This window comes from Rhagoletis zephyria, unplaced genomic scaffold (assembly GCF_001687245.7).
Source record: "Rhagoletis zephyria isolate East Lansing unplaced genomic scaffold, Rhagoletis_zephyria_1.1 Rzeph_scaffold_01204, whole genome shotgun sequence".
NCBI lineage: Eukaryota > Metazoa > Arthropoda > Insecta > Diptera > Tephritidae > Rhagoletis > Rhagoletis zephyria.
In genome coordinates, this window is record NW_016158288.1 from 96,332 (window position 1) to 109,361 (window position 13,030).

At 34.5% G+C, this 13,030-nt stretch overlaps 1 protein-coding gene across 3 annotated transcripts in view; it reads right to left on the reverse strand.

Annotated features, from left to right (window-relative positions):
• Positions 1 to 13,030, reverse strand: part of LOC108363159 (carbohydrate sulfotransferase 9) — a 30,977-nt gene that overhangs the window by 7,299 nt on the left and 10,648 nt on the right. For 2 of the 3 annotated variants that reach the window (XM_017616440.1, XM_017616439.1), the window contains exons 2-4: positions 11,729 to 12,048; positions 4,644 to 4,772; positions 3,556 to 3,703 (exon numbers count right to left, since the gene is read on the reverse strand). In XM_017616440.1, the coding sequence (XP_017471929.1) occupies positions 3,556 to 3,703; positions 4,644 to 4,772; positions 11,729 to 11,860 (409 nt within the window). In that variant the 5' untranslated portion in view covers positions 11,861 to 12,048. The remainder of the gene's footprint in view (positions 1 to 3,555; positions 3,704 to 4,643; positions 4,773 to 11,728; positions 12,049 to 13,030) is intronic. The other variant, XM_017616441.1, reaches the window with a different exon arrangement.

A 13,030-nucleotide genomic window follows, 5' to 3' on the forward strand; every position in this document is an offset into this window, starting at 1 on the left:
TTAAATCCGTTAAACACTATATTTATTTATCAACTATCGTTGCACGTGGGTGAAGGCAGTCAGTCGCTAGAGTGAACAGTTTACTGGCAATAAATTAATCTTTTGCGACCACAAATCATTACGGTACTTTTAAAGGGAATGAGCGTGATTATTTAATAATAATAAGCATTACAAATATTTAATGATTAGTTACTTGAATATATTTAATTTGTAGAAATAGTAAACAAAAAGAATTTGGAGAAATATGTATATGTATGTATGTACATATATATGCCAAGAATACAGTTTTATTAGGACGGGTACCGAGGCATGACGGACATGATGGCAATGAGGAGGCCGACAGCCTAGCGAAACAAGGAGCTGCCTTAGTATTTTATGGTTCAGAACGCTTTTGTGGGCTCATCAAAGCACACATAAATAACTGGGTAGATAAAATGTTCAACAAGCATTGGATGGAATGTCCAGGGCAAACACAAGCCAAACGATTTAGCTGTCCTTCAAAAGAAGTTTCAAAGAAACTACTCAATGTAGGGTGATTCATTTAACGGTATTCCATTGTTAAACAATTTTAATTTAAGGAATTCTTCCGCAAGCCGAGCATGCGCGCGCACATGTTCGTCGTGTTTGGCCACTGTTAGAAATTGGATGTAGGCTGGCTTTGTATGCTGCGTATTTCTTTGCTGCAGCGACATGGCAAGTGGCACTTCCACAACGGCGGGAAGGGATTGGGAGATACATTGAGTCCCACTGGACGATAAGAAGCGTTTCTTATTTAAGCAGGGATGACAACCAATTGCGAGGTTTCTCGGCTGTTCCTTGCTATTGCCGATATTTGCTCCCCAAATGGAACGCGTCGCAATCTTTCGTCTATGACAACATAATCAACTTGATTATTCGCGCTTTGAACATTTGGAATTGGAGTCGAAAAATTTTAAAACACAATTTCGTTGTCACCAAGTTCAGATTCGGAAAATAATTTGCAAAAACCAGGGAACTTACGGAAACCTGCGTAACAGCTAAGTGCTTTTACAATTCTTGCGTATATCAGACTGTAAAATAATAGAATTTCTGGACGAAAATTTCGTCTAAAGAAAGAACATGTCTTATTAAATTATTCTGCCATTAGGGCTAAAGTTCTACATATACTATTTTTTTTTTTAATTTATCTTAGGTGTTCATTACCATGGAATTTTTCTTTTAATAAAGATAACCCGCCGATAAATCTGTGCCTAAAATATTCAGTAATAAGTGTACTTTAAAAACGTTTTCTGCTTTCCGAAATAAATTTCTAAATAATATTGCACTTACAACGTATAGATACATGTATGTATGTATTAAACTGCTGCAGGAATGCATTTGTTTGCAGCTTCAAAACATTCTCTTGATGTTAGAATAGCCGCTCTCTTTCATTCTATGTTAGCGAACATGAATTAGAATGTTATCGAAGAGTAATAGAATGGAGTGGAGTGAATATTCTCTCTTAATAGAATATTCATATTCTCAACATTTGCAACGGAAGGTAGAGTATTTGAGAATACTCTAAAGGCTCTGTTATGCATACTTGGCATTGCTTTAGAGTTGTCACAAAAGCAATCTGTTAAATGAGCTTCGCGTGTAAGCGGTTACCCAACGCTACATAAAAATGGTATAGCATTGCATGCATTGCCAAGTATGCATAACAGAACCTTAATATACTCGTATGTACAATTAAATATACATATGTATATATATATTTGTATGACGCTGTTACTAGACTGTTGAAGTGAATTTAGTCCACATTAAAATTTGAAAATTTAATAATAGTAAATGGTCTTTATTTTAAAATTATGTCAAATAGACATAACCTATGCACATACATACAAACATATGTGCATATATCTTAAATTAAAACAAAATGAAAACAAAATATTTATTTAAACTAAAACTTAACATGGAATTCATTTGGATCACTTAAAACATACATACACCCATCAGAATATGTTTCCGTACAGTGTTTTTTTTTTTTTAATGTTTCCAATGTTTTGCATAATAAATTTTTTCGTTAATTTTTAATAAAAAAATAGTTCATTCTGCATCAAAAAGCATATAAGTTAGTGTTTCAAAGTTTTTACAAAATTTTGGAAAATTAGACAAATTTTCACCAAAATTTTCAGCTTTTAAACTAAATTTTTTAGAATTTTGAGTATGCAGTTTTGTAGTTCACTTAATTTCAGTACAATAAAGTGCAAGTTTTAAATGGCTATGATGTTGCTCATTTTCTCCATATAACGAGTGCCTGGTAGTTTTTTTGTATGGGAAAAAATGCCGAAGAGCGTCAGTAAAAAAATTCTCAAAAATCAACGGTAGCTCATTGCCACTTAAAATTTCTGCTTTGTTATTCTGAAATTGAGAGAACTACAAAACTGCATACTCAAAAAAATTCTAAAAAATGTTGTTAAAAGCTGAAAACCGTGAAACCATGAAACCATGGCATTGTAATTAACAAAAGAGCCTCCATCAGTTGACTGTTAAGTATATTTAAGTACAGATATTTAAAATAAAATGAAACTTGTAAATACGTATATACATTAATAAAAACTTACCTCATTTATATTTGCCATAATGTCAAAAATTTCTTTATTATTTATTATTAGTTTAATATTTATTACCCACAAAAGACCTACAGCACGATGCCGCTATTGCGCTTGATTAACAGCACTTCAGCAAAAAAAGGCTATGCTGGACATGTAATACTCTCAAATACTCGTTTATTTGAAGGTAAAAATGCGAAACAGAGAGCATAGGAAAGAAAATAAGAGATACTCCGTTACACCAATGGTAATGAGCATTCCATTCGCCAAATATTATACTCCCGCTCATTCGCATTCTCTTGCTGATATCGTTTGCAAACCTTGTACATGTTTTGAGAGTAAAGAGAACGACCGCAAAAGCAAATGCATTCTCGCAGCTGTATAGTATGTATGTATGTATATATGTACATTAGGGTGGCCCAAAAATACATAGGAAAATCAATTTTTTTGATTTTTCTTGCTGCCACCCCCAGAACAGAATAATATCAAAAATAAGGAGACACGTATTTTTTTTTTATTTCGACATCGGGTAGTATTTACCCGTGCCGCCGAGGCTTTGAAGTTTCCCATCTATTTTACATGGGGAAAATATATTTTTTCGTAGAATTGCTATAAAATCATTAAAAATAAATATTTTTGGATCGAATAAAACTATTTGCCTATCAGAAGGTTTCAAAATATAACAATATGATAATTATTTAACTTAATAACTAAGTGTGTTTTAATAACCGATAATACTAACTGTTGTATACAAAAATTAGTTATTTTAAGTTTTCATAACCACATCACGCACAATCACCTCAATGGATGCGTTTGTATTTCTTTTTGCATTCTACTCGATTATTTCTAACGTATACGTGTCTGCTTATTTTTGATATTTTCAGATCTGGGGGTGACTGGAGGAAAAAAATTTGGACCACCCCAATGTATGTACATATATACATAAGTGTGCTTAAGCATAGAGAAGAACTCTAAATATATTTACCCACTACATCTAGGCCAAATTCGGCACATTTCTCTTGCAGCAGTTTTCGCCGCCGTTCCATGCGCTTCTCGATGCGCTCCACATCGTTCGGCGACAGCGTGTGCACTGACTCCTCCGGCAATACTGGCACATGTGACTCATTAACATACTAAATATATATACATACAACAAAGAGGAAAAATATAAAATACAAAATTTTAAATGTATATTGGCAAACAAGCACAAACAATTCGAATAACGCGAATATGTACATAACTATTTTATTTGTTATTATTCAACATTCTTTGGGGGCTACGAAAAGGAAATGCATTAACTATTTGATTTATGGGGATATCAATTATATGTACAACAAAATGTATCGTAATATGGATGTTCGGGTTGTTGGGATGTGTAAGTGTTTACCTGGTGGAGTGTGGAATGCGAAATGTGCGCCCGGGGGCGTATGAGTAACAAAAGAAACGCACTATGCTATGTACATATGTATGGTCGCGTGATCGGGTGTACTACATAAGAGCGGGGGGTGGTATGGAGTGATTTTGACAGCTTGTGGCAACATGTACAAAAATATAATATTCTGATATAATGGCAGTTNGGGGGTGGTATGGAGTGATTTTGACAGCTTGTGGCAACATGTACAAAAATTATATTCTGATATAATGGCAGTATATTGGATGGATTTATGAGAAATTTTGACGACGTCCAACATCTCTACATACATACGTATATTTTTTACTATTTTAGACATCAGATATCAATTCGAATTTTCCGGTCTTCGATGACTTTCGGGAAGCGTTGCTGACCTAAATTTTTTTTTGTTTTTTAATATTTACAATAACTATTTTGCCGATTAGCTGTAGGCGGGTGTGCAGTGTGCAGTGTGCCCGTACAATGTGTGGCACTAAGCGTTTATATTGACTTGCACTTGCATATTTGGCTACATACATACATACAAATTCAAATGCTTTTATACTAGTGTATGTACGTAGTATGTGTGTGAGTGGAGTAAAAATTTAATGCTTAAACTTTACGTTTACATACAAAAGGGCAGCGGTTGTTGGTTATACAGGTACATTTATTTGTATATTTACTTTAGCGTATTTGTACAATTTTTTGCGAGAACTTCCTGTAGACGCTACTGTTAGATCCTTATTTTTCCCCAGCAACATTACCGGATAACGAAAACTTTGATCACCGAAGTGATCGTTGAACTTTGACGCCTAAAAAATTGTACGATAATAAATTATTATTGTTGTGGTATTATTGTTGCAAATTTTGCTAAATTTTGGTTAGGTTGTCATTGTATTGTTTAGAATTTTGCCAATCGAATTACTTCGCATTTGAAATTTTAGCTGATTTTGAAACACGTACTAAATGGTGCCAATACATATGCAGTGCGAATTGTTGTAATTTGGTTCCACAATTTTGTTCCTCAGCGCTTACATCGGATGAATTATTTCACAATACAACTACAAAAACGTGTAAAAAAGCCTGGACTATAAAAAGAAGCATCAATACGAGCAACAATAACATGTACAACAAATGTGTGTAAATATGTAAGTGTATGTCGCTGGTACATACATATGTACATACATATGTATGTATGTACTTTATACGCGACGCAAGTTGTACAAAGATGAACTTGTGTGAAAGTGTTAATGTGCGCACAAAAATGAATTACTTGGAGGGAGAAAATGCCAAAAGAGTTGCTCGGGGCAACCGTGAATGCTATGTATGTATGTATGTCTGTATGTGTGAGGGAGGTTGACTAGGGCGCGGGGCGTATGAGTGACGGAACTAGTTAAAAAATGTACATATGTATTACAATGCCTTACATATGTATGTAAATTGCAGCAAGATGTTTTCGATCTGAAAAGTGGAAGAAATAGCACATACGGTGATGTAAACGAATAATTGCGAAGACGCAGGGTAAAGTGAGGCTGGGAGATTGTATGGAAACGAATGTGTATTTAAGTATTTAAATCAGCATTTCAAATCAGTAGCATTATTTAACAGGCAATTAGCTTACGTCAACAGCTATTTATACGCATAAGCGTTTACTTATATGTATATGTATAGCGGAAAAGAAGCAATAAGGAATGTGTGTGAATGGATCGCCAAAGGATCAAATAATAAATTGCAATTTTTTTAAGTTGCCTAAAAAAAAGCATGTGTTTATAGAAAAGGTTGAAAAAAAATTTTTTTTTCAAAGATTATTACTCTGTACGAACGCTAAAATTACACAAAACACGCCGAGGCGAGTAAACTCAATTTTGGGTCGTACATTGCCGATCTGTATACCGTTTTTCTAGATAAGGTTATTTTACCAAGATTTATTCATTTCAAATTCGATTTGTGATCGAAATAAGTTGATAGTAACAAGTAATTTTTAAGCAAAAAACAAAATCGACTTCATTTTTCATAAAAAAATTTAAGATTATCGTTAATCTCTTGATGATCCAATAATCGGATTTAGACCAAATTACAACGGGACCACCTGTGAGGTAACACATTTCCTTTAAAAAAATAATTATAGAAATCGGTTAACGTGGTACAAAGTTATGCAGTAACATAAATAAAAAAAAAATAAATAAATAAATAAATATTTTGACGAATTGATGGAAGGTTCTTTTTGTGAAATCGGTTAAAAAATATATTTTTAAAACAACGGAATGGCGCAAGAGTGGAGATATAGCCCGATTAGGTTCGTATTTAGAACGTAGGAATAACTCCACTAAATCTTGTGTCCACCAGTTATGGGCCGCCTTCATTCATATTTAGAAAGCTTGCTTTTTACTATTAACTTACTTTGTTAACTCTGTTAAAGTTTAAATAATTTTTTCTTAAAAACTAAAATGCCCTACTCAAGAAACAGAGCAGAGTATTGGTTCGTTATCTACGACTCAAAATTTAGTTAACTTGTTTCGGCGTTTTTTGTATCAATTTGTATTTGACAATTTCCCTACAGTGCTAATTTCTTTTCAATACTAAATAGCTGGTTAAACCATATTTTTAAAAATTGTAATACAACCAGCTTATTAACCGAGCCATAGTGCTATAAACAATAACCTAGAAATAATTCATAAGGAGTAAAAAAAATGATCATTGAAAAATATATTCCTGTAAGGGACTTTTCATTGAATATTTCGATGTAATTTCCTGCGTAGAATTCTAATCTAAGCTTAGAATTGGGCCATCATTCGAGCTGCCATCCGACGTCATTATTATAAACGCATCGGTCATATTTCTGTGGCATATAAAATTACCGGCCGGTTGAAGCATATGTCGAGCCTTTTAGCTAGGGCTTCGGAGCAAAGTTTTTTTTTACATCGCTCAGCTCCAGCTCCTCTCCGGTATTTTATTTCGCTCCAAGCTTCGCTCGCGCTCTCAACAAAAACTTTTTTTATTTATTTAATTACAAATGGAGCCCTAACCAAAAAAAGGTAGGAGACATTTTTTATTGTCCTTTTTTTTGATGCAGAAATACCTCCAGATGCTTCAGAAGCACTTCTGCAACCCAAAGAAAATTTAGGGCTCGATATACAAATGTATGTATGTATGTACATATCGCGCATTTGCTGCAAGAGTGTCATTGCGTTTTTTGAGGTTTTTGGGGGAACCTATAAAAATATTTGATATTAAAAAATGGTTCAATAAGTAATTGGGTATTGTTATTGGAAGTCTCCTAAAGAGAAACAGAGCTTCTGATCGAAAAATATTGATTTTCAAGAACTCAATACAATTTCTACGAAAGTGTTTTCCCCATATAAAAGACATGGAAAACTTCATGGGCCTTGAGGTAGTTCTAAATATCTTTTTTTTTCTTTGTAACAAACAGTGCGGTATGCCGAAATGAATCCGCTCCTATTTCATGTATGCTACACTAATGTGAAAGTGCCAATTGAAATACGTGTGGTCGGTAAACTTTACGGCTAAAATCCTTTTCTCCTTAGCTCCTTGCTCGTTGGCTTGGAATGGGCTGTAAAAGCAAATAGACAACGCTCACTTATCATCTCGAGACAACAAAATGCAAAAAATATTATTCAAATAAAGGATATTAGTTTATTAAAGTTCGCTGTAATTTAGATGTGATAGACTCCAAAAATCTTATTATTTGGAGGGTATTAAAATATTAGAGGGACGAGAGTGAAGTGTGTAAAATCCAAATCAAAAGAAATAAGAAATAAATTCGCTTTGAGCTGAAAAATCAATCTTTCCTTTAAAAAGCTACGAACTTATTCACGTTACCCCGGACACAAAATTCATCGATGTATGTATATACATATATACACACATATTTACATACATATGACCCCCTTATGTTTAGATATTTCTACTTATTTATTTTCAAAATTTCCGCTTGTAAATATCGTCGATGTTTTTTTGGTAAAGCTACCCATCGACCAGTTGCAAAATCGCTTAAATTGCCGTTGTGGCAAAAATGAGATATGGTAACCCTAAACTCCAGGCATCGAGATTTATATAAAAATCGTAAAATAGTTATTAAAACCTACAAGATTTCTAAACTAATAACTAGAGAAAATACTGCCTATCAAGGCAATGCCCTCAAAGAAAGACCGTTTTTTTGCTCTCCTATAAAATTTGATTGCGGTAAGATAGGCGATTTTGCAATTGGTCGATGGGCGGTTTTGCAAAAACATCGACGATATGTAGTATTTCCAATGTTCTCGCATTCGCACATTAATGATTTGTATGACATTCGCTTTTGGATTTCATCCACGCCTCGCATCGTTTCCATCAACAACACTATCTACACTAACACACTAACAATGTAAGTTCAAATTCTAAATCACACAACAAAGTGCTACTGGACTGCAACAATAGCAACAATGAACAACGAAATGGTGGTAAACAAATTTTCAAAATGGCATATAAATAAAGCAAAGAAAAGCATTTAAAATGCTTCTCTTGAATGCAAGTGTGTGCGCTACAATACACACAAGTTTATGGCTATGCCCCTCAATCGCCCGGCGAGGAGTAATCGCAATCGTGGTCACTAGTGCCAGGGTCAAGTGTAAGCATACATACATATGTACATATATACATATGTATGTATGTATGTGCATGCGTGCAACTCATATGGCGATACAATTGTACATGGGTATATGTGTATTTCAGGGTGCCGGAAGACGTATTGTAAAAAGACGTGGCTTATTTGCATGGACAAATTAACGTAGTACTCAAGGTAAATATGCAGGCCTGTCAGTATGTACATATATGTATCCAGACGGCTGCATACAATCGCTAATTAAAAGGCATGAATGAACCACTCTGGTTTGTTGAAAATGGAAGTTTCGGCTTCGTAATTAAGCTAATTTTTCGACTTAAAAAAAAAAATGTAACTTATAGTTCCGTTAGCAAAAACTAAATGCTGACATTTTAATTTGATTACCGTTAATGATTAGTATTGCTCTCTGGAAGCTTCATCAAACCAAACAAAATGAAACTGATTTGTTTACTTGTCTAGCAATCGGATACTCATTACGCTCATTAAATTACGCCAAATGGTGCTGGAAGTTTATAGCTTTTAAGTTTCGGAAGTGTGCTTTCATACTCATAAAAACATAGCATGTGGTAAATGTGTTTGTGATACATTTTTCCTTACCCTGAAGGAAAATGTGCGACTAATCTCTAAAGAAAGTACACCCGTCTTGGTTTCCATGGAGTACAATTGCGCATGATTTAAGTAATCTCCAATAATCTCCCACACGTTGGGGTTTAAAAGGCAGAATCCATATATGTAATACTTCTATATTGGCAGTAAGCTAACTTCTCAATTTGTAAGCAATCCGAAATCAATGTAGTACCGTTTTTGTGAATTTATTGTGTACGTGAGTACCGTTTTCTTATACATATGTGTTGTGTACATGTTTATTTATAAACGTACATATGTGTTACTTTTCTTTCGTACGTATTTATTGATATGTATATCTGTACTGTAATGTTTTCGTACGGTACTAACTCTTACTGCTTATAGGCCCGTCAGAATGGGTACTTGTACGTCAATAACGGAAAAGTATGCGAAGGAAATGGCGTACGTACCGTAGAGATACGTCACATTGAAGGCGTTGCGTCTGCAAACAAAAACCAGCTGTTCCTTATGGCCCCGCGTACTTGGGGTTTACACAAGTCAATTTTTCAGATACAATAGGAAAACATTCACATTTTTTTTTTTACTAATATATTCCCACTTATCTTGATGTCTTCATCACTGTCTCTGGCTTTTCGATGATAGTTTATTGTCTGGATGCCTACTTTGCTCAAAAAATGCGTAAATTATGTGCATATTCTCATTGGTCTTGTCTTGTGTAAACGCGGGGTTATACAACTGTCAGCAGTGACGGACTTACATGCATCAAAAGTTGAGTGTTGGCCAACGCTCGTTGGGTCCGTCGACACAAGGTTTGCCAATCTGACGCTCTCTATGCCAACACAACCCACACAGTCTACTCAACTGTCAGTTTCATCATTGAGCGGAACGTATGCAAAGTACCCATTCCGACGGGGTACTGAAAAAAACTATTTATGCATGTATCTAAATGTGTACATATTTATGTACATATATACATTAGACTGCATCACCAAAAAGAGTTGCGGTTTTTCCGTCGGGATTACAAAATGTATTATATTTTAAGACGTCCACTAAAATATTTCGGAAAAATATTAAGATTTAAGCGAGCTGGACCGATTTAAAGTTACCTCCACAAATGAAGTTTTTTATGAATAAAAATAGTTTCTTAAAGAACTTTTTGAAAAAAGTCCCCTCAGATGACAAATTAGAATAAGCTTAAAAAATCTGCATAAAAATATTTAAAAATCTTTTCAACGGAATGTAAGAATGAGATTTTTGATGCTGTTTTTTTACTTTTTTCAAAGATTGATTTACGAAAAACTTGAATAACTGGGCCAAAACTGTTCTGATTTAGACTTATGGGATCTCAGTAGAAAGGTATTTTCACACCGTTTTTATTTCTGGCCAAAAGAAACGTCATTCGTGTCCCATCTTTTTTTTCGAATACCAAAACATCTTAATTCAACTTTGAATGAGGTTCGTTTCTCCTACCTTTCTCTTCCATCCTTTGAATAAGTTTATTAGCAAATAAATGAAAAGGGTGAGAAAATACCTTTCCAATGACACCTCTTAAGTCTAAATCGGAAGAGTTTAGGTTCAGTTATTCAAGTTTTTCTTATACCAATCTTTGAAAAATGTTAAAAACAGCATCATCATTACGATTCCGTTAAAATTTTTTTAATTTTTTTTTAATATTTTTATGCAAATATTTTAAGCTTAAACCGTTTTGCCATTTGAGGGGATTTTTTCAAAAAAAATCTTTAAGAAACTATTTTTATTCATAAAAAAACCATTTTTGGAGGTATTTTCAAATCGGTCCAGCTCACTGAAATCTTAATATTTTTCCGAAATATTTTGGTGGACGTCTTAAAATGTAGTGGAAAAATAGTACCGATTATTTTTTGTATGGGGAGTGATGCAGTCTAATATACATATGTACGTACATATGTATATTTTGATAAGTTTTTGCACATGATCAGCTTACTATAAATATTGAATATATATATTAATATTGTTTGATTTTCCACTTAACGCCCTTAAATGCATTCATTTACACCTGATTGATAGACACTCAACCGTTGAAATGGTTGCGTAAACATCACAAAGCTAGAATTTAATACTGTAGTTATGTGTGTGTACCTGTGTGTATATGTTTGTAAGCGTACGAGGCAGTGAGGGACGAATGCGTTGAAAATATTTGCGATATATATATATATTCTTTTTTTTTTTTAAATAAGCGAAGTACTTACAAAAATTATGTAGCAAACAATGAAATTAGCAACGTAATCATAAAAAATAATAAAACTAAAGCAGTGATGAGCCAATGACCTGGGTTATCGATTTGACTCTAGTATTTGCTGTTTAACTATCGCCAATAAGTGATAAGTAAAGATTTGCGCTCAACTCAAAACAAAAAAAAAAATCAGTAGCGACTTGTGTAATTCGAAAATTTTTAAATTTGTATAAATATGATTGTGGGATGGGTATGTAAGGAGCACAGTACATACAAAAAAAATACAAAAGCAGGTGTACATATATACATATATATATGTATGTACTTAGTATGTGTATAAATGGACTTACCTCATATCCTTTGATGCGGTAAATTTGCTCGTTTCGCACCAGATAGACAAGCGCTAGCGGCAGCAATGCAATGGCGGTGAAAACTAAAAAATACCGCCGAACGGCGCGCCAATGCGAGGTGGTTAATCTCATTTACTTAACCGCCGTCCGTTCACCGTGGCGACACTACAACGCCAGTTGTTGATTGTTTCTTTGATGCGAAGTGCAATACATGCGGCACAATTTCCTCTGCACCACTGATTTTACTTATTGTTTGTTAATATTTTATAGCACTTTTGTCTGATTTATTACTAGCTGTGCGATTAGTCTGCAGACAACGACTGGAAAATAAAGTTCACAAATAAATTTATGAAATTTGTATGAGAAAGTGGCAAATAGATGTTTTGCACATATGTATGTATGCGCGCGTATGTGAGTGCAAAGGTGCAGCGGCAACCTGCCACTTTGTGCCATCGCACATAAGGCAAAATTGGCGATTTAGCTGCACAAAAATCGAAAATGGCGATAATATTTTTTTATCGTTTTTCGTAACTTAGTGACGAATTACGAATTACAAAAATTCGGGTTCTAGAATAAGGGTGTTAATGTCTATGAAAATACGTATGAACTTTGCTTAATCTTTGGCTAACTAAGGGACACTAATAGTTATGAAGCAACGTTTTGCATTATGCTACTAAAGTACCCGCAACTTGCCGAATGAATATTTTGCACACATGTGTTCAGTAATTTACGAATGTATTTCGTAAAATAAACGTAAGATTTCGTAAATTGCACCAAAAAAACGCCTTACGAAAGTCCTTCCGTTATATTTACGAACGGTTCGTTAAATCTTGTTTCTTTGTGAAAAATGTGTTCGTATTATGAACGAAAGTTTCGTACATTGTACAAAACCCAAGACCACGAAGGTTTTTCGTAGCACTTTTACAAAAATTCTTCAACATCTCGCTGATCTGCGCCCATGCCCCGACGGAAGAGAAGGATGAGGCATCCAAGGATCTCTTCTAAGAGCGCTTGGAGCGCACATACGAGCGCTGCCCATGATATCAAAATCATGCTTGGCGACTTCAATGCCAGGGTGGGCAAGGAAGGGATCTTTTTTAACCACCGTCGGAAAATTCAGCCTCCACGACGAAACATCCGACAACGGATTGAGGCTGGTCGACTTCGCCGGGGCCCGAAACATGGTAGTATGCAGTACTAGGTTCAAGCATAAAAAGATCCAGAAAGCTGCGTGGCTGTCTCCGGATCGAAAAACGAGAAACCAAATCGATCATGTTGTGATAGACGGAAGGCACGCTTCCA